The 21,593-nt window shown below is 41.0% G+C and overlaps 1 protein-coding gene across 1 annotated transcript in view; it reads right to left on the bottom strand.

Annotated features, from left to right (window-relative positions):
* The window catches only part of Edil3 (EGF like repeats and discoidin domains 3), a 450,159-nt gene extending 442,423 nt beyond the window's left edge, over positions 1-7,736 (bottom strand). Inside the window, exon 1 of the mRNA XM_006980462.4 lies at positions 7,052-7,736. Within this exon, the coding sequence (XP_006980524.1) occupies positions 7,052-7,118 (67 nt within the window). The 5' untranslated portion in view covers positions 7,119-7,736. The remainder of the gene's footprint in view (positions 1-7,051) is intronic.
* Positions 7,737-21,593: the final 13,857 nt, after the last annotated feature.

The raw sequence follows: 21,593 nt of genomic DNA, 5'->3' as shown, positions 1-21,593 counted from the left end.
TTAAGAAAACCTTTTTGGTGTTTTTGTTACTGTTGTTTTATTTTGTTGTTTCACCTATGCTATGATAATTCAAGGCAGTAAAGACAGCATCAGTGTGAAATGAGAATTTGGAATATAAATATTAAAGCATCTGAATGGTGAGCTGCTTTTGTTTGTTGTTGTTGTAAAACATTCCAAGAAAGCTGGGTTTATAATACATGAGATCAGCTATAGAAATATATATATGTATTATAGAAATATATATATGTATTATAGAAATATATATATATATATACACACACACACACAGAAAAATAATGTAATTATAATAAGAGAAACAAGTGTTGGCAACATTAACACATATTTGTGACTGACAGTCATACTCTGCAAACAGGACTATTTATGACAAAAGGGATGGATCCATTTTTTTAAAAGAATATTCTCCAATCCAATATTTCCACTTGATAATTTTAGATTTTCTTGCTCAAATGTCAGGAGCCCACTTTACTCCAGCTAACCCCATAATCTCCAATATGAACAAAATCTAAACAGTCACTGTAAGCTCAGTGGAGGAAGGGATTTAAGGGATTATTTTTCAGTCTAAAAATAAACCACTTTGTCAAATACGAAGCAGAAACCTTAAGGACTGCAGAGCAACCTAACCCCATTTAAAGACTTCCTCTAACCTCAGCACATCTCATGTAACAAGAGAGTAAACCGTGGCCTTCCCAATTATGAATAAATAAGTGATCGATCACTTTGATAGAGAACTGTTTCAGAGCACAGAAAGAGTAAAGAGAAGTGAATCTTTCAGCACAGTGACAACCTCATTCTGAAATGCTTTCGTGTGTCAGAAGCCTTCACTCGTATTCTTGTAGTTAAATCCTCTTTGCTCACTGATGTACAGGGGATCTCTGTTGTACAACCCCAACACCATCACTATCACTCTGTTGGCACATATTTAAACAGAGAGCAGCAGTACACTGTCTGAGAAATGTAGCCACCTTATCTGAATTCTGAGATCAACTACTTCTCTGTAAAGCTAAACTGTTTTCTATCACCTTCATTTGATTAGTCTAGGGAAAAACTTATAAAACAATGTTTTCTATGGCATAGTGAGAAAATAAATTGCCTAACAAGTACTTTTCTCAGATTCCTAACTCCTTCACAATAAAGCAGATTTCCAAACTTAAACATGTGGAGCAATCCTTTATTATCAATATATATGAGTACAATATATATAAATAATAAAATCACTGGTTTTGTACCCACCAATGGTGAAAATACTGCAATCAGGTTTTATCTAGACGGGTAACCAATATTGTATCAATTAGTATACTAAACTTTCAGAGGTTAATGTCTTTAAGGCATTCATTCCTCCCACCATCTCACTAAACCTATTGCTTCGTGGTTCTGTCAATTTCCTGATGTAGTTTAAAGACAGTCATGGAATTTCAAGGTCAGGGTAAATGTATTTTTTAAATATAATATATAATCTAAATCCCAAATGTGAACTCTACATTACGTGGTCAAGAGTTTCTCATTCTTTCATCTGTGCTTCCAACTATGGGCTACACACATGAAACTGTAAGACAATGACTTCTGCACTCTTAAGTACACATGTTTAACTGCCCAGGTGATAGTTCTAGGCAAGACTTTGTAATCAAAGTGAGCAATAAAACCCTTCAGTTGCTCTTCCATTTAGATCCTAATTGATTTTCACTGTTCTAAATTCCAGGGATTGGGAAATAGGGCACTATGTTCTCATTCTCATTTTTCTCTTTCCAAAAAGAAAAATGACAAATTCATAGTGTTTTGTAAATTTACAGTCTTTTAATAACGATGACAAAATGTCAAATTGATTTTATATGAGATGCTGTTTCCGAGTTCCAGCCCACCAAAGAAGTGGGAGGGAGAAGAAAAAAGCAAAATGGTAAAGACAGAATTGAAGATTTTCATTTTGACTTTGGGGAATGTTAACACAGGAAGAAGGCCACTGAAAATAGATTTGGCATGTCAATGACCACTTGAAATCTGGAGACAACTCATAGCAAGAATATAATGGTGAATTTGTAATGCAGATTGAAGGGCTCTATCAACAGATGAGAGGTGACAAAAGTTTGATAAACATAAATTAAAAATTATTTTGAGTCACTTACAGACATTGCTATATAATAGGTGTATCTATCTATCTATCTATCTATCTATCTATCTATCATCTATCTATCTATCATCTATCTGTCTGTCTGTCTGTCTGTCTGTCTGTCTGTCTATGCACACATTAATAATTGTCTGAGATGGATAAAGACAAAGATTAATCTATCTGTATTTAGTCCCCTTTGACCACATGCTTTATATAAGTTAGAGCACTGCAAACTCTACAAAAGCGTCAGTATAGAAAGAAGACACTAGGGGTTTTCCACCCAAACAGATGTGTATAGAGATGAATGTGTAAATACATGTAAATCAGCATAACAGAACATATACATATGAAACTTAGAGTAGGCACGGAGAGGAAACTTAGAAATCACGCTAGAAATGCCAGGAATAATTGTTTGACCACAAGTCCATCCACATTCTATGTCTTTTTCCTTGGAAGGCACTAAGAAACACCTTGAAAAAGTAATGGGTTCCCCAAAGTGTGTGATTCCTTTTGTGGCACCTGTGTCTCTAAGTTAAAACACCAGTTACAGCTGTCGGTCCTGACAACTTACCTCCTCTATCTTTCTCAGGGACTGAGGAGAGCTATCACGAGTTTCATAGACAATGGAGAGTATTTTACGTAGATTTGCAGGCTAGTATTTTTATTTACCTTTTTTTTGCGTCTTTCAACGATCTTTAAAAATATCTCCATTGATTATTCTGACACCTGCTGGTGAGGGCACAGTGGATTTCAGTCTTTGCCCTTCCACAACTCTGGAACCAAAGGTTTTTATACATACATTCAGGAACAATTAAGTGGTGATTTCTAGCATCCTTGGTAACCACTCAAACACTTTACTGATCACCCCACTTCACAACGGCATTCCTTTGATTTTGTTCATAAACACATTTACTTCGATTGGGGATGCTGCCGCTGTCATCCCACAGGCAGTGAAAAAGAACAAGACAGGAAGAAGTATGCCGGGCATCTTCCTAAAAACACAGCTCAGAACTCAATAGTAAGAATAGCTTGGCTGGTTTTACAGCTTTTCATAAATGTGCCAGATTCCAAACTATTTAGCTATTAAAAAGGGTAAGTTGATAGCTATGATAGAAGTTTTAGTACAAATTGCATACTGGCAATATTTCCTATTTTTCACATTTTATCCTTTTTGTTTATTATTTATTTATTTTTGTTTTTGATGTTTTAATGTAACTGCATCCTTCTCCCATTCCCTTTCCTCCCTTCAACTCTCCCTATAAAACCCTCTACTCACAATTAACTTCTGGCTTGAACTGTGCTCAGAAGCCTATACATTTTTTTTTCCCTGCAAGGATACGATAAAACTGCTATATCATAAATCATACTCAAAGCTATAGCACCTGCAAGTGTGTGCAGTAAACAACATCAGCACCACTTTCTTAGGCTTTAGAAAACTCTACAGAGGCTTAAAATATGTGCACAAGTGATTGTATATACAGTTAATACCATTATTAGCATCCATTTAAAGGATGAGGCATCTCAAGAATAAATTACCCAATTAACAATGTTATCATAATACCTAGCAAGGAAGTCAGAATTTGGAGCAATTTAGGCACTAAACCCAGCAAGTATGTTCTGTGGTGGTGTTTAGAAGCTATGCTCTTTCTTTATAGTCACGTATATTTTAATCCTGTACATTGCTAGATTTTTATGATTAGTAAAAATTATAACCTAGAGAGATGGGTCAACTTTATTAAAATATTCACTGAATCTGCTAGATACTAATGTTATATAGACATTTATCTTAAGATATTTAATGAAAATCCAAGTGTTTTAATTTGAGGAAATGTTAAGCACTGCAGCTGCTTGTCTGGGAAAGAAGAACAAACTCTTTCATTTCACTTCCCCATTTCTATTGTGCATGTTGTCGCCAAACCGTATATATTTCTCGACAAAATAGATTTCAATTTTAAGGAAACGTTTAAGAAAGAACTTTCTCAGCGCTAAAGGAAGAGCTCTGCTGTATCACGGCATTGCCTGGTACAGCCCAGACACTGGTTTCAAACTCTCACAGCTGAGTATTTTATGTTCACTTAACTGCTACCTTCGATATAATATTTTTAAATTAATTTAAAATGTTTCACCTTGAATCTGAGGTGAGCACTTATTTCTTAAAGTATAAAGTTAATGGTCATGCAAATTAGGTGGTGAAGACCCAAAATGCAATAATGAAATCCCTACAGAAACCTGTTATTTCAGCTTAAACATCACTATCTTAATCACTGAAGCATAGTATCATCCGAAGTGAGATTCTTCAGGTATTAATTTCTTCTCATGTAGACTTAACTAAGATCACCATTTGATTAAAAGATGGGAATGCAAATGCCAATGATTCATAGCATTTAGGGCACATCTAGAAATTTTTAGATTGTGCCGTTTGCTTAAAGACTCCAGGCACAAACTGCAGGCACAGGGACAGATTGCATAAGATGTCACGTGCTCGCAGCAACTGTATGCATGTTATTGGATTTTTTTAAAGCAATACACGATGATGAATAATTTAGGAGTTAATAAAATATTCAATCTGACTGATCCATTGGTTTAATTTTAAAATAAAGACTACTAATAAAAGGAGTTACCTACCATTATCAAGTTCCAGGCATGAGTGCCTATAAATTGGAATCCATACAAAGGGAAAACACTAATTCCTATAAGACATCCGATAAATTATAGATATACGATGGGGGAGGGGTAAGACAGAAACAGAGCAAAATTCGGTGTTAACACTAGCTTTAGTAAGTTTTCCAAAAGTTTAATTGCTTGAACTATCAGGCAAGCCCAGCTCTGACTTCTGCAGAGGTCTGGAAAAAGAAAATTAGGGAGGTGCAAGTTTAACAGACAGAGCTAATGCAAAACGTCCTTTTTTTCCCCAGAAGCTCTCTCCCTCCACCCACAGGGTGGCTTACAAAGGATGAATCTGCTGAAGAATGGAGGGAATAGGTTTCCGGAGCTTTGTCTAGAGGACCACATTGGAAAGCAACATCTCCGTGGTCCACTTGACTGGTGGTATTAACTGTGCCCCTCGTTGGGCATCTTCAAAAGCTCAGGACAGCTGCAATTTGTCGTACCCAGACTCTGGCAACTAAAAGGTCTGGCAAGCACCGTCACTCATTAGGTCCTCCAGCATCTTGCCACCTCTGATATGGGTCAGATAGTGGCAGAGGCATGGTGTAGGTGCTTGTGGTGTGCATGAGTGTGGTGTGTGTGTGTGTGTGTGTGTGTGTGTGTGTGTGTGTGTGTGTGTGTGGTCCTGTTGGGGTGGGAACGGAGGCGGGGATAGAAGGAGGAGAGGGGAGTGCCCTCAGCTTTTCCAGTTCCCTTCCAGCTCCCGAATCAAAGTGCAGAAGGAATACAGACAAAAAATAAAAGAAACGGGAAATAACAGCTTTGGGAGCCTTTTCTTTTTCTTGCCACTAGAGACTTGGAGACCTACCCCGGAATCATTTCCATATGCTAACCTTCACTGGAGTGGCTGCCTCTACGAGGTAACTCTCTGGGTTTGGAAACAGATGCAAAGACAGATCGCACACTCACTTCTACCAGCCACATTCTAGAGAGCTGAGAAGACCTGAACTAGCCACCTTCTGAGTCCTGAAGGGAGGGCTAAGAGGGCATCTTGCCCGCAACACAGATTTCCGGAGCATAGTCCGCTAAGAGCCTATGATCTAAAGCACAGAGGCGGTGCATTTGTGTAGTATTGAGTATCCATGCAATGCCCAGTCTAATCTCAAATGGATTCGAGTCAACGCATTTTTTTTTTTTTATTCCAAATACTTCTACAGCCACAGCGTTTTAAATCCGTGTGGTGTACGCAGCTCTCCACTTAACGCTGTCTGTGGAGGATTCTCTCACGGATCTCCGAGAAGGGCTGCCCGTCTCCGTGAACGCAGAAAGGGCACAGACACCCAGTATCTTGGAACCCCCTCTCCTTTCTCTGTGGGTTCCTGGCTCCAATTCAGTACCTGCTGGTAAGGTTCTGAAGAGGTTTTGTATGTAGAAAGCCTAATCTCTCAGAGGTTCTGAAAGTCACCCAAACATCTCAGCAGGAGACTCACTGAAGTCCTGAGTTTTTTAAAAAAAATAATGTTGTTTTATTTTATTTGCTTGTTTCCTATTCACACGCAAGCCAGGAAAGACACAGGCAGACCAGCCTGAGCAACTTTTCGGCTCCTGGGCTGGGGGCACTCGAAGGTTGGTTTGCACCTCACAGCTGTCTATTACCAAGAGTTGTGGTCTTACCCAGAGGGAGTGCACAGTAATGCTCAGGCCCCCTGGGGGTTAGAAGCGAGGGGAGTTGTTGAGTTGTAATTGAAGTCACGCGCCCAGGAGGAGGAAAGGGGGGGCGGAGGGGAGAAAGGAAGCCAGGCAGTTAGTAGACCTCTCTCATCTCACTGGCAAACTCTCAATATCGGGTCCAGGTTGGCAGACCCCCTTAGCCCCCGCCCTGCGCCAGAGCACTGCATCCAGCCTACCGCCCTGCGGTTATCCAGGCTAGATGATGGCCCCCGCACACTTGACACACTTGGTTGTGCCAGGTCTTACCACAGCCCTCTCTACCGTCATCGCCGGCCAGCAATATTCACACTTTTCTAGCCAGGGTCCCGGAGAGAATCCCTGGCAAAGGGCAAAGGAAGCTCAGGAAGAACGCCCCCCTCCCACCCCACAGCCTTGTTTTTCTGGATCACACCCTCTTCCCCCCGCTCAGCCCGGGGCACTCCACTTGGACTTTGCTAGCACTTTCTCTGGGTACCCAGGGCGCGTCGCCTCCTCCGCGGCGCTCCCCCACGCCAGGCACGCATGGAAGACCCACTGTGGTCTCTTGAGCGGCATTTCCAAAGGCGCTCCCCGCCCGTCCCGCATCCAGCGACCCCTGCCCGGCCACCTCACCTTTGCCGAACTGAGGCACACCGAGGCTGAGTCCAACCAGAAGCCAGGCAGCTACCAAGCGCTTCATGATTCCGTTTCGCAGACGTGACCCGGGCAGGTCCGGGGTCGCAGCGGAGGGCACTGTAGGCGAGGTGGCCCTGCAGGACAGCAGTAGACCCCGCCCCTGTCAGAGCTTCGGGAGGACGTCTTTCTCCCGCAGCGCTTCCTCAAACAAATTCTTAGAAAAGGGTGATAGAGAGTGATGGCCCCGAGAGAAAGGGTGTCCCCCCACACACACACACTCCGCTTCGCCTGCGCTGGGGTACGCGGAGGTGGATGCGCTGGAGAGCGGCTGGGGCTCCGCGGGCGCTGCGGGTGGGTCCTGGCCGAGGCGCAGCGGGCGGGCGGAGCGCGGGCTCCCGGGGTTCCCGGCTCCCCGACTTCCGTGCGCGCACCGCGGGCGGAGCAGCCAGCAGTGACTCCGGCTCACGCTGCTGCCGCTGCCGCGGCGGCTGCGGGGCTTCTGACTTGGAGAACAATGAAGCGTGAGCTGGAGGGGAGCGAGCCTGAGGCCAAGAGCGCACTGTGTACAAACAGTGGCGGCGCGCGGGCGCGCGTGTGAGCCTGAGCCGAGCAGCAGGCTGGCTTTGGGCTCCCCCGGCGCCCGCCCCCCTGCCCTCCCTCTTCTTATTGCCTCCTCCAATCTCAGCCCCCCCCCCCCCGCTCCCCCCTCTCCTTGGAAGGTGGCTCCTTCTGCTGGAAGAGAAAGGGAGACAGTGACAGCCACACCCTGGTACCTGCCAGCGTCTGCTAAGTTCCTATTTTGCTTGAACCTTCTTCACACATGATGGAAACTCTAGGGTTAGGGGAACTCAAGTGATGTCTGAAAAGTGTTGATTCCAGGCTTTGTTTTATAGTTAACCATGTAAAGGAGTCCTCTGAACTTCAGGACTGCCAGGGAAAGAAGTTAAAAGAGATTTCACAAAGTGGCTCTTTGACGCCTCAAGCTGGGTGAAACCCAGCACTGCTAAAAGAAGTGTTCAGATTTCTCAGAAGTCACGATTTAGTCAGGAGCCAGACCCTAATCAGGCAAGACAGGCTGTTGCTCCATTGTTGTTCTGTCTGCAATTCAGTAAGCTCAGGGCTGAGTGGGAAGGTAGGGAGGTTGTGGGCTCAGCTGCTCCCAGCAGGAAAAGGGCAAAAGCAAGTAGGAGGAGGCCTGTAAGCAGGACATCTGTTTCACGTGAGAAAAAGAGAGAAGTTTGGGGACATGGCAGAGAAGCAGAGGGAAGAGCAGATGCTTGACACATCACTCAGGTGGATCAAATTTCGCTGCTCCCCACCAAAACTAAAATAAATGGACTTATTTTGCACTGAAAGTGATTGAACCAAAATACAGCCTCTGGCTTACAATTGTGCTTTCTCCTCTGTTTTCGGTTAGAATGATTGCTTACTCTAGATTGAATTCCTGCAGTACCGAGTACCAAAATGAAACAGAGGATTCTGCGCCCTCCCCCAGTCCCCGTTAGGGAGGGAGGTGGGAAGACAGAAACTTGCAGAGAAAAACTCCAAAGCATCAGCCTACAGGATTAGATGTTGACAGGAGACAACCATGAAACCTCCCCTTCATTTTCTTCAAGTCCTTGGAACCTCAACTTCCACCATCTTTCTGGTGTTTGAAGTGAAAATCAAGGATGGAAGGCCATGAACAAGAATTGAAAAATAACACCAAAAAAAAAAAAGAAAAGAAAAATAACACCAAATGACTGCTAGGGAGGGATAATATGTATCTTGGGCAAAACATCAACCACAAGACCAATGTTTCTCATGTTGGGTGAAAGGGTGACAACACATGTTTAGAAAGTTATTTTGCCAAGGGAAAGATTCATTTATTTGCTGGGGACTTTCAAGCTTAAACCCACCCCTGTTGGAACAGTATTGTTCAGAGTTGTAAATTCTTTCTACTCAATCACAACTCTGCTTCCTTGTATATCACTATAATTTAACTCAGAAAGTGCATTCATGCTGTGACATGTGCTTTACAAAGGAGTACTCTAACTTGTGAAATGACAAGTCACTTTTAAGGGATTATTTTTTAAGGGATATGGCAAATTCTAAAACGCAGAACCTGAACCTGCTCTGCATAAGGTAGCCAAAATGAAAGACAACAGGATAAAAATTGTGTTTTCTTTCTTATTGGATTTACTATTTCCACTTCACTAATAATATATATTAAGAAGCATGTCAAAGTTTTGTCATTTTTCTGCAAAGTGTAGGCTACTAAACATATCCATTTTAAAGGAAAGTTCAATTTGTTGTTTTTCTTCTTGTTTTGCTTTTTATACTCAAGAAGGCACAAAACTACATCCAAATGCATAGTCTATGGCCAAACAAATGGAGTGGTGAGGACTTTGAAGGTCACTCTTTATTAAGTGGTGTACCACATTTGAAAGGTGTTGCTAATTTAATCCCTCTGCATCCTGAAGTCTCACCTTCAATCAGAAGGTGGTATATAGTCTACACAGCTGCACTCACAGGAGAGGCAGGGGTCGTCACTTCTTTCTTCCTACTTATTGATAATGACCATCTACAAACAAGCCTTTCACTCTGAGGATTTCAAGACTCACCTTCAATTACATCTGCATTTACACTTTCCTTACAAATTCATTTCACGTTTATTCTACTTATACAGGGCTGTACATACATATACAACTCTTTCACAGGTGGAATATAGAAATGTTTAAAGATTGCACAAATTGAAAAATCAAAGAAAGAAAGGGTAAAAGGACAAAATGCTGTTATGAATTTTTTCCTGCACATAAAGTGCTAAGAGACCTTTACTAATCACATATGATCCAGCCTATGGTTTTACAGCTTCTCCAAATATGTGCCTAAAGTACTAAAAATGATCTATACATCACATGAAAATAGCATTTCCCAAATTGTTTTCTACAGGCATTCTTAGCCTTAGAATGTTGATAGCTTTCTGGGAAAAGAAAACAAAAAGTGCTGCGTGGACAAATAATTTGGGGAACATTGTATATTAAAGAAGCTTCTTATATACCCTTGATGGATATTTACATATTAAATTTGTTAAGGTTCTGTGGTTAAGAGAATTTTCCAGTAGTGGTTAACCCAGCATTTTGCAAACTTTGCTGTTGTAGGCATCATGACAAGCTTTTCCTTAATATTCCTGTTAATATGTTATAGATTTAGCACTGCAAGGAAAGTAATGTTGCCTTAAAATGAAGCAAAAATAAGTAGAGTCAAATGAGAAAATGAAGAAAGCTTATTGAGTTTTGCTAACAACTGAATATTTCTTTCCTCATATGATGGTGGTGATTAATCTCCAATATCAACTTGATGAGATCTAGAATCCCCACCAGGGAATTGCGCCCCTGGGAATGTTTGTGACAGGTTCTCTTGATTACATGGAGGTGGGAAGAGTTTCCCACTGTGAGTGACATCACTCCACAGGCTGGAATCCATGACGGTATGGAGAAAGGGAGAGCATGAACTGAAGTGTCTTCTGCACTATGATTCTGGATGGGGGATCCAACGCGAGCAATTTTCTCAAGCTCGTGATGCTATGATTTCATCATCATGATGGACACCTTGAACTGTGGGCTGAACTAAACTGTTTCTCCTTTGAATCACTTTGGGCAGGGTATTTTATCACAACAGCAGAAGAGTAAACCAATGCACAACTTTGCTGCCTAGAAGTAAGCCAATGCCATGCTAAGCCTTAGGTATCATCCAGGTCTTAGGCTTTGGGGCTCTTATGTGCCTGTAATTAAAATAGTTTTTTACTTTGTGCTACAAATGCTGTATCTGGCTGACTAAAAAACGTAATGCACCATTCTTGAGGAAGTTTGGAAGACAAGGATGCTGAGAAACAGTCAACAGTGGAGGCCAGGACCACAAGGAAATGAAGATTTGATTAGGAAATAGTCAAGAGACCACTTGTATAATATTTTTCCTGAGGATCAGGTTTCATTCTTCCCTGTGTCCTGAGTCATTCACTGAAGTGGAATTTAAATGAATGTTATTCAAGAGAGGATAGTGTCTGGGCAGGGTAGGTGCTAAGAAAGCAGAAGTAATTGTAGAGGTGAGGGAGAGAGAGGGGCAGGGTTAACTGGAGAGAGAATTCTTGGCTACACTGGGACAATGGGAAAAGGTCCTTGAGGCAAAATTGTACCCATGAGACGTACCATTTTATGGAGATTCAAATTCATTAAAGGAAGATTGTTTAAACCGAAACACAGACTGATGCTGAAGGAATGCCCTGATTCTCAATAGCAGACACCTGGAGAAGTGTTTTCCCCTGATCAACTTGCAGATGGCGATACTCCTGTGGTCCCAGAGGCGGGGGTTTACATCCCAGGTTGGCAATAGAACTTGGAAGTGTCATCCAGGTGGGGCTAGTTTTACAGGTAAATGTTAAATCATGGAGAGTTGCCTTGTGTTTTCATACAGCAATTGTGTAGGACAATGAGTGGCAGGGTTGAAGTCTGTGCAAGGAGGCTCTGAGTAGCCGTTGTGTAAAGCTGTGAAAGTTAAGTGTAAATTACAACAGAGATGCAGAAGATATTGTAAATGGCATGTCCATTTGATACCTACTGAGGAACCCTTCGTGCACAGAGTAGTTGACTAAAGTCAGAGGTTGTGGTGCAGGCAGCAGAGATGGAGGTATAGATTTACATAATGTCTCTGGCATATAGTTGATTTATTAATCATGGCCCTGAGATCCTGGCTATGGAGATGTAGGATTTGGCCTTTGCTCTACTGGGTTTTTGGTCTTACTTTGGTGCTGTGCTGTGCTCATATTAAGACATTCGAAATGGGATGATTTGCTTTAAGCCACGGTATGTTTGAAGTATGTAATTTGTTTTGATTTTATAGGATTTCACACTTCAGAGATTGCCTTGTGTCTCAGATGAGACAAATAGTTTAGACTTCTAAACTGTTGAAATTGATAAAGACTATGGGGACTTCAGAAGTTGGATTATAATTTTACCTATATGATGAACATGAGAATTTGGAGATACAGGGTAAAAAAATTATGATTTAAATTGGTATCAGGTGGACAAGGAATAGAGTTGTGATAGATAATCTCAATTGCCAATATGGTGAAATCTAGAATTGCCTAAGAAATGGACTTTTGCCTTCTAATCATGCCCTTGATTACATTGAGATGGGAAGACCTAACCACTATGGGTACCACCATTCACCAGATGTGGATCCTGAGCGAAGAGGAAAGGAGAGTGAGCTGAGAACAAGCATGGGATGTTCTCTGTAATGTGAGCAATGCTTCAAGGTCTTCACACCATGGTGTCTTTGCCATAATGGACTATAATCTGGAAGTGCACTGAAATAAACATTTTCCCTATTTAGTTGATTCTGTCAGGGTATTTTATTAAGATAACAGGAAAAGAAACTAACACATGATGAATTCTGAAGGCAGTCTTTGGTGGTGATGATAGAACAATCCTGAGTGAAATTAGTGTCCCCATAAGAGAGAGATTCTTTCTGTCTCTCCATCTCTGTCTTTGTCTCTATCTCTCTCTTGATCTCTGTCCCTCTCCCTGCTCCCTCTCCCCCCTTTCTTTCTCTTCACTGACACTAATAGATGGCAATCCGTAAGCCAGAAAACACACTGTCACTACTGAATCTACTAGTATCCTTATTTAAGACTTCCTAACTACAATAACTAAGAAATAAATGCTATTTAATCCACCCATGCTGTAGTAATTTGTTTAATCTGCTTAAACTGAGCACAGTAATTTTTCAAGATTTATTTTTAAATTTTATGTGTAATTGTATTGGCTGCATATGTGTTGTGTGATATTTTGATCTCAGTTTGTTAATAAAGTTTGCTTTGAGCCAGAAGGCAGAGCTAACCACTAGCTCACCAAAATTAATCATAGAGATTTTGGAGGAATGAGGACAGATAGGAAACAGGAAATAGTAAGGCGGGGTTGAGAGAGAATGTCAGCCTTTTGGATGGAGGAATGGAAGAGATAGGAGGTCACTGGTGGCTTCTCTGCCACTTCTCTATCATTCAGGTTCTTACCCCACTATCTGACTCCTGATTATTTATTGATAAAGAATAATTAGATAAAATGCATTAGTCCATGACATGCATGCAGTGCCTGCAGAGACCAGAAGAGGGCATCAAATTCCTGAACTGCAGTGAGACATCATGTGGGTACCAGGAATTGAACCAGTGTAGTCCGTAAGAGCAGTAAGTACTCTTAGCTGCTAAGCCATTTCTCCAGACTCTAAGCACACTTTTTTTTTAGGACTTAATGGTATTGGATAGGAGTTTGCATTCTAGAACATACTGGATTCGGGACATATATGAATTGATTTTCTGTCCCTCAATTATAGCCCATTTATCACAAATAAAGTCAGTTCACTGCTAGGCCTCAGTGTTCCCATCTGTAAAACGGAGTTAGTAACAGGACAAAACTTGTGGTGCTAAGCTGTTGTGGTGCATCGAAGGGCCCAGCTCAGTAATCACTGAGTAAGATGGTAAAAAACATAAAACTATAATCACACACCACATTTCAGAATAATAGTTTACTAATGAGTGATTATCTCTGTCCTTAAGTTTCTGTTTTCACTAAATTATCTGGAATCTTGGAGCTTAATTTTCATTTTATCAGAAAAATAAAACTAAACCTCAATGTAGTATTTCTTATTATTCCTGTCATTTAAAAATGTTGTTAAATAAGTTAACTACAGATAGAATCTTAGAGTACTTAATAAAATTATACTTAGTACTGTTTATACTTGTTTCTGTTCAGTACTGAGGATCAACCCTGGTGGCCCTGGTTATTCAAGTCAGGAATATATGACCGCGACGCATTACCAGCTCTGAACAATACAATATTGTAAGTTCAGTGACAATCAAGTGATTTCTGGACTTGGGAACGAGCTGTAACCTTAGAAACACATAAGTTTTCACTGCCAAGTTTGTGGTAATACGTTGCGCAGCAACAGTAGGTCACGATTACTTTCATCTTTTCAGCGAGAAGGGGTAAGTCACAGAGTAAAATGAATTAATGATGTCTTAGCATTTGTCAGAGCTGGAGCCAAAGCTTGCAGGGAAGGACTCTGCATCCAGACTTGCCACTACTACCTGCAATGGTGGAGAGTCTGCTGCAGGTACTGCTTTGAAGTCATACTCTCCAAACACCCCCAAAACCCACCAAACCCCTAGGAGAAAAAAAACTATGTCTGCCGAACTCTGAGGAAAATGGGGTATGAAGCTTTTCAAGGACTCATCCAATGCCAAGAGGGAAGTGAAGGATTGGGCCTGTGGAAGGACTTGAACCCTATTTGAAATTCAAGACTTATTTTCAGACTTAGAGTCCTGGTTTAGACGATTGTCTCAATGATTTTATTTATTTGCATTTCACTTTAAATAACTGTAATTGTTGCTTTTGTATTGTGTTGTTTTCCCAGAGCTTGATTTGTAATTTTATGATCCACAGGGCTTGAATTTGGAGTTTCAAGCACTTGCTTAAGTCTTAAAAATATTTGCATAACTTGTAACAACTTTTCCTGCTTCCCCAGGATCAAGGTCATTTGTTCTTCCAACTCTGTCTTCTCCTAGTTGCTTCCTGAGAAGCCTCCTGCAAATAGTTCTAAGGGAATTGCTGTCTTCCCTTGAGTCTGCCTCAAGATGTTTCCGCAACCTGCTTGGCACTCTTTCCAGGGAATGTGTAAGTTAACCGAAAACAATGCACCTCTGTCTTTAAAGTCTGGCCCTGGAAAAGAAATTTCGAGTGTTTCAGATTTCCATTTCCAAATCAGCTTACTTTAGTGACGTATATTTTAATAATCTCTGAAATATTTTGAATGTTTGATACACATAATGAGAGGTCAAAGTGTAGGGAAGATGTATAGGGAGACAACATTTCCCTGCTAATGGCATTCCTCCTTATGCAGCTAATAGTTACTGTCTGCCTCCTGTGTGTGTGTGTGTGTGTGTGTGTGTGCACATACCTGAAAGGATGTTTATATAGTGTGTATGCATATGTACACACAACCCTACAATATGTACTAAACTATAAGGACAATATGAATCTTGCTTACTTAAAAAAATGATTTTTCCAAAAGTATATCAGGGGTTACAAAGTGTTTATGTAAGATGGACCCTTTTTTAAGACCTTGAATTTCTGCCAGTCTTTCAGTATCAAAGGCAGCATTACAATAATAAGATATTTTGCACATGTGTAGGATAAATTCAGTAGGATAAGCTGCTTGAAATGGCCTTGTTGGTGAAAGGTGAGTGCATTAACATCACATAGGTCATGAAGTAGCCATTAAAAAAGGATATATAAATTCATCAGTCTACAGTTCATTAGAGAATGTGTCTCTGAACATTAAACCATCTGATCACAATTGATGTCTGCCATTCTTTTATTGTTTTTGAACAGATCTTGCCTCAAGTTTACTTGTAAAAACAGCATAGGGTATTGATCACCTGCAAATGGTGTGTAGATATATCACACCAGTCCATTTGTCCTCACATTGGCAGACAGAAACCTCTTCTATTGGGCCTTCACAGGGGGCTGGGAACTTTGGGAGTCTAAGCTGGAGCTGAAGCCCGGCCCTGAGGTAGAGCTGAGGCCGGTGCCTTGGTTTGAGCTTTGGACTTTGATTGGCAGCACCTACGACCCTTGACCATGTAGCTTCTAATCCACTTCCCAAGCTTGGGGTGAGTGATGAAAGGAAGACAGCTGAGATTGTGCCTGGAGCCCTTTGGTATCTTGGGTACCTTTAACCACCTTGGGCTTTGATGGGCCTTCATGGCCTCTGTACATACACTCATCACCTTCACATTGTTTACCTGCATCTTCCTTGGGCCTTTCTTATTGTGCTTCTTGGCAAAGCGCATGTTCCTCAGGAACTTGGGTCAACCTCCTTAAGAGATTCGTATCTTTGTGACCAGGGTTTCTTGATGCCATTTCTGTGCCATTTTCAGGATTAGTGGTGTGTGCTGTGGTTCTTGGATTTGGCCATGTCTGCACAGTAACCCATGGCTCCTGAAGTGTCTGGGACTAGATGATATCTGCCCTTCTTCTTCTTCTTCTTCTTCTTCTTCTTCTTCTTCTTCTTCTTCTTCTTCTTCTTCTTCTTCTTCTTCTTCTCTTTTTCTTCTTCTTCTTCTTCTTCTTCCTCTTCTTCTTCTTCTCCCTCTTCCTCTTCCTCCTCCTCTTCTTTTTTTCTTTTAAATTTAGCTTTCTTTGTGGATTTCACTCCATGCATCTTGATCCCACTCATCTCCTTGTCCCTTCCCATCCACCTTCTGCCCCAGCAACTCCCCCTAACCCTCCTGGATAAATGACATAAAGTTTAAAGAAAAGAAAAATCTCATTGTGGAAGCTGCATCGTGACACAGTGAGTCACACAGTCCTTTAGGCCATATGTTGTTACTTGCAAGTGTTCATTGCATTGAGTCATTGGTCTGGTTTGAGGTATCTGGTTTTTGCTACATCTTCAACACTGAACCTTCACTGGGGCTCCGCTTGGATGCCCTGTTGTTGCCCTGTGTCATGGAGATCTGTAACTTTGGGTCTACACAACTAGCCCATTCACATGCTTCAGCAGATTAAAAGGGTAGTTGATTGGATGGTCCAGTTCATAGCTCTGGTTCTCGGTCTGGGTGATTGCTGGGTTATTCAGCCTGCCAGCTCTTCTTCACCTTCAACACCAGGGTGAACTCTCCAGTACTGCCCTGGTTATCTCACTCTGTGTAGTAAGCAGCAAGGGTTGGGCCAATTCTCCTGCTCTCATGTCCTCTTCATGTCCTTGGGGTTGGCTTGCCCACACCTGTACCACCAGAGTCAGTTCTACTTTGTTGCCTAGTCAAGGTATAGGGGCCACTCTGTCTAGGGCTGCAGCTGATAAGAAGCAGGGTTAGATCTCTTGCTTTAATGACCTCATAGATGGCTCTCCCACCTACCACAGGCCTCGAGGGGCATGAAGGTGGTCTTCTCTCCCTTGTGCATACCACTGTATGGGAGATGAGGGGTGGGTCTCAGTCTTTCACACTCACCTTCTCAAGGCCAGTTCACACACACACCTCCATTAACAGGGTCAGCTCTACTGTTTTTCACAGGCAAGATGCAGGGTCTACTCTCCTTAGTTCTGCATCTGGTGAAGGCAGGATCAGCTCTCCCATCTGCCACAGGTGACAAGGGGTGAGGGGGCATATTTACCTCTCCATCACCATCACATGGCAGACCAGGGGTGCAGGGCCAGCTCTCCCACTCTCACGAACCCAGGGCAGACTCAACTGTGTTCCCGGCAGCAGAGTCAGCACTACTATGGAGCATAGGTGAAGCACGGGGCCTGCTCTTCTGAGTGCTGTAGGTATCGAGAAGTGAGGAGCAAGGATGGATGCATCTCTCCCCTGCCCACACTGCATGATAGATAAGAAGTGGAGGTAGGTAGCTCTTCCACACTGACGCCCTTGGGTTTGGCTCACCTGCACCACCATTAGCAGGGTCAGCTCTACTGGGCCGACCAGGTGAGGTACAGGGCCTGCTCTCCCGAGTACTGCAGCTGGTGAGATGCTGGTCCAGCTCACCAGCTCTCTTGACCTCAGGGTCAGATCTTCCACTTGCCACAGGTGGTGAGGAATGGCGAAGGGGAGGACATTTCTTCCTTGTCCACACCACCATATGGCAGATGAGGTCTGCCATTCTTATAGAGGAAAGTTGTATCTTATTGTTTTGACTGTCTGTTGTTGTTTCCAGTCTTGAACAACTTCCACATATTTAAATTAATGTTCCTATGAGAGCTGTCATTTCCAGTCCTTTCTTCTTTTTCATATTGCAGTGATGACTTTTTCTTATTGACTCTTATGAAGTCCATATATATTAAAGAAACCAGTGTGCGGTATGTTTTAATTATGTCAAAATTTATTCAGTTGGTATTTGTCCTTTAATTTAATTCACCAACACTTTGTTGATTTTGCTGCGATGAAGTACAGTACACCTGGGTGATGACATTTGTTCATCCCTGCTCTCTGATTTCCTCTTCAGATTTTGCTCACAAATACTTTTCTCTGTTCTGTGTGTATAACTTATCTTTCAGTGTCTTATAGTAATTATATGAGTGTCATGTTCAGAAGTGAACTACTCTTATCCAGCTCATTTCTATATAAATTGCTACTATAGATCTTATTTTCTCCCAAGACTACCATGTATACCAAAGACACATATTAAATAAATCTGTCTCTTCTTAATTGATAGGACAAGAGAGCCCTGTCATTAGTCACTGTTGTTTGTCTGCTTGTTTGCTACACAGCACTACTGGGTTCACTCTCCAGGTGTCTGTACCACATATTTTGTTTACACACACACACACACACACACACACACACACACACACACACACACACATATATTTGGTTTTTTTGAGACAGGGTTTCTCTGTATAGCTTTAGTGCTTTTCCTGGAACTCGCTTTGTAGCCCAGGCTGGCCTCGAACTCACAAAGATCCACCTGCCTCTGCCTCCCAAGTGCTGGAATTAAAGGCATGTACCACCACCGCCCGGCTTAAACATATTTTTAATAAGTGCTCTAATAAAATGCTCTCATTCCTATCCCTCAAGCTACTCTCTTGCCATTCTTCATTATTTTTCCCGCAGAAACTTCAGAATGAGCTTGTCTACTTGAAAAGGAGATGAGCATATTTCTAATATTAGTAATATCTATCTGTACATCCAAGTTTTCTTCTATGTTCTTGTTTATTTTCTGTTTATGTACCCAATTTTTTACATATTGACCTAAATGAATTTCCCATTTTTCATAACTGGCTCTAGTATGTTTACAAGAATTCTATTTCCCTATATGTAGTTATGTACAAGTGTACACCAGTGTTAAAACTAGTCATGTTTACTGATTTTTTTATTATTATAAGTAATATTATTATTTTGCTTTTCAGTTGATTCCATTGACATTGCATTATATGACAGAAAAATAAGATTAGCTTTGCCTTCTTCTTGCAAATCTTCATGCTTATTTATTTCCTGCAGCAATTTGTTAAAGCTAGTAGTAGTTAAATATCATCTGTCCAAAAGCATTGACACCAGAAAAAGTAAGAACACCCCTGTCAGAGTAGGAAGAAAATAAATGACTATAAATGCTTTAAGATAGAATATGAGAGAAAAATCTGTATCTTTGCTGTTTAGTTTGTAGTTTTCCCAGCCAAAAAGAATGAGATGTTTATAAAGATCTGTCAGGATTGGAGACCCTAACTTTTCAGGTTGTACTGACAGAAAACTGTCACTCAATAGATTCTGATTAGAAACAAAAAGAAAGCTATTTTCATGTCCTTCATATCTACCATAGCTGTAACTTGTTGAATATATGGTTTGGGGCAATGTAACATTACTATTGAAATACTATCTTGGATTGTTTTCTCCCTTATCTACTATTTATTGGCATTGATTTTCCTTCTTTTCTGTTTGCAGCATTGCTTAAAATTGAGCCAGAGATTTATTTATTTGAAATTTTCATGACAAACAACCCAGGATGTTGCCATGAAAATAGGTTGCTATTCAAAAACTGACACCAAGGCCCCATTGCTTGAAACAACACCCACGCAACTATTGTACATGGAGAGGTCTAGCTGATGCTTACAGAGAACCTTCACCCCATGTTCTGGTGTACTTGCTATGAGAAGGTACTCTGCAGGCTACCAAAAGAGAAATGCATACACCAACCCAGCCACAAAACCTTTGCTGTCCTGCCTGCAAGATATGCTATAACCATGGTGGTATAAAGCTTGTGTGAGTAACCAACCAATGTCTGATTTGACTCAAGGCTTATTCTAGGGGATGGAACCCATATCCAACACTCTTTGGGTAACCCAAAACCACAAACTAGATAGCCCAGAGACCTAGCGTAAAAGCAAATACTACTGTTCTTTAAAAGAAAACAAACAAACAAACAAAAAACATAGTGACAAAATGACTCCTATTGATATTTTGCTATACTCATAGTTCAGTGCCTTATTCAGTCACCATCAGAGAAGTTTCCTCCTGAAGACAGGAAGAAATACAGAGACATAGAGCCAGACATTAAGGAGAGAGAGAGAGAGAGAGAGAGAGAGAGAGAGAGAGAGAGAGAGAGAGAGAGAGAGACTTTGGAACACTCAGCTCTAAATGGGATATCTGCAGCAAATCCCTCCCCACAGAGCTCAAGGAAACCCTCAAAAAGGATGCAGAAAGAGTGTAAGGGCCAGAGGGAATGAAGGACACCAGGAGAACAAGGCCCTCTAAATCAACTGAGCAAAGCTCATAATGAATTTACAGACTGAAATAGCAAACATAGGGCCTACACAGGTCTGTACCAGGTCTTCTGCATATATATTACAGTTTTCAGTTTAGTGTGAATGAATGGGTCTCTGATTCTTGTACCTCAGGATCTTTCTTTCTGTTGGTTTGCCTTGTTCATCCTCAATGTGATGGTTTTGCTTTATCATGTTGTATTTTATTGTTATCTCTCAGAAGACTGTTCTTTTCTAATGACAGACAGAAAGGACAGGAGAGGAGGTGGGGAGGAACTAGGAGGAGTAGAGGAAGTGGAAATTGTAATTGGGATATATTGTATAAGAATCTGTTTTTAATAATGGATAAATAAAACATATAAGACAGTTATAAGTCAAGCCTAGTACATGGAGTAAAGAATGTGCTAAGTGAAATCTAAAAATTGTGTATGCTATCCATAAAAATATCAAGCATTAATAATAAATAATATTTAGGGATTTTCTTTGTTCAAAAAGGGCTGTAACCTAAAGAAAAAATTCTGTTGATTAAAAAGTGTCATTTTCTTTATAATTATTGTTTTATACAAAATAATAAAATGAACATGGAATACACTCTGCTATTCTAGAAAATGTTCTTTTAAGTGTATATTTTTAGCCATGAGTAGAATAACATTTAATATTGTGTGTTTAGAATTAGTATGTATTCTGCTAATTTTCACTGCAGGTAAAATCATAGTACATTTTTCCTAACACACATAATCATTAGAAATGTTATAAATGAAATGAAACATCATGTCTTATGATACATTTGTAATTCCTTTTAAATGATTATTTTATTACTGTAATATAAATTATTTAATTAAATGTTTTAAATATACACATTTCTTCACCAACCCTATTACTTAAACTAAAAAGGAACAGATAAAATACATGTTATGGTCCTCACTATGAAATAAGTGAAGTGATAGACATGGTAATTGCATGAGTTTAAGCAACATGTTTTTGAGATAAAAATGTACAGAAGAGCCAGGTGGCAGTAGCACACACTTATAATCCCAGCACTCGGGAGGCAGAGCCAGGTGGATCTCTGTGAGTTCGAGGCCAGCCTGGTCTACAGAGCGAGATCCAGGATCCAGGACAGGCACCAAAACTACACAGAGAACCCCCCCCCCCGCCGCCAAAAAAAAGTGATTTTGAATTAAATCAATATTGATTTTAAAAGAAAACTGTACTGTAACAACTTTGCGGTTGAGTGTGGTAAAAAAAAAAAAAA

Source organism: Peromyscus maniculatus, chromosome 15, assembly GCF_049852395.1.
Source record: "Peromyscus maniculatus bairdii isolate BWxNUB_F1_BW_parent chromosome 15, HU_Pman_BW_mat_3.1, whole genome shotgun sequence".
NCBI classification, from domain to species: domain Eukaryota; kingdom Metazoa; phylum Chordata; class Mammalia; order Rodentia; family Cricetidae; genus Peromyscus; species Peromyscus maniculatus.
Note: the sequence above shows the minus strand (reverse complement) of the source record. Positions and strands in the feature narration are given on the sequence as shown.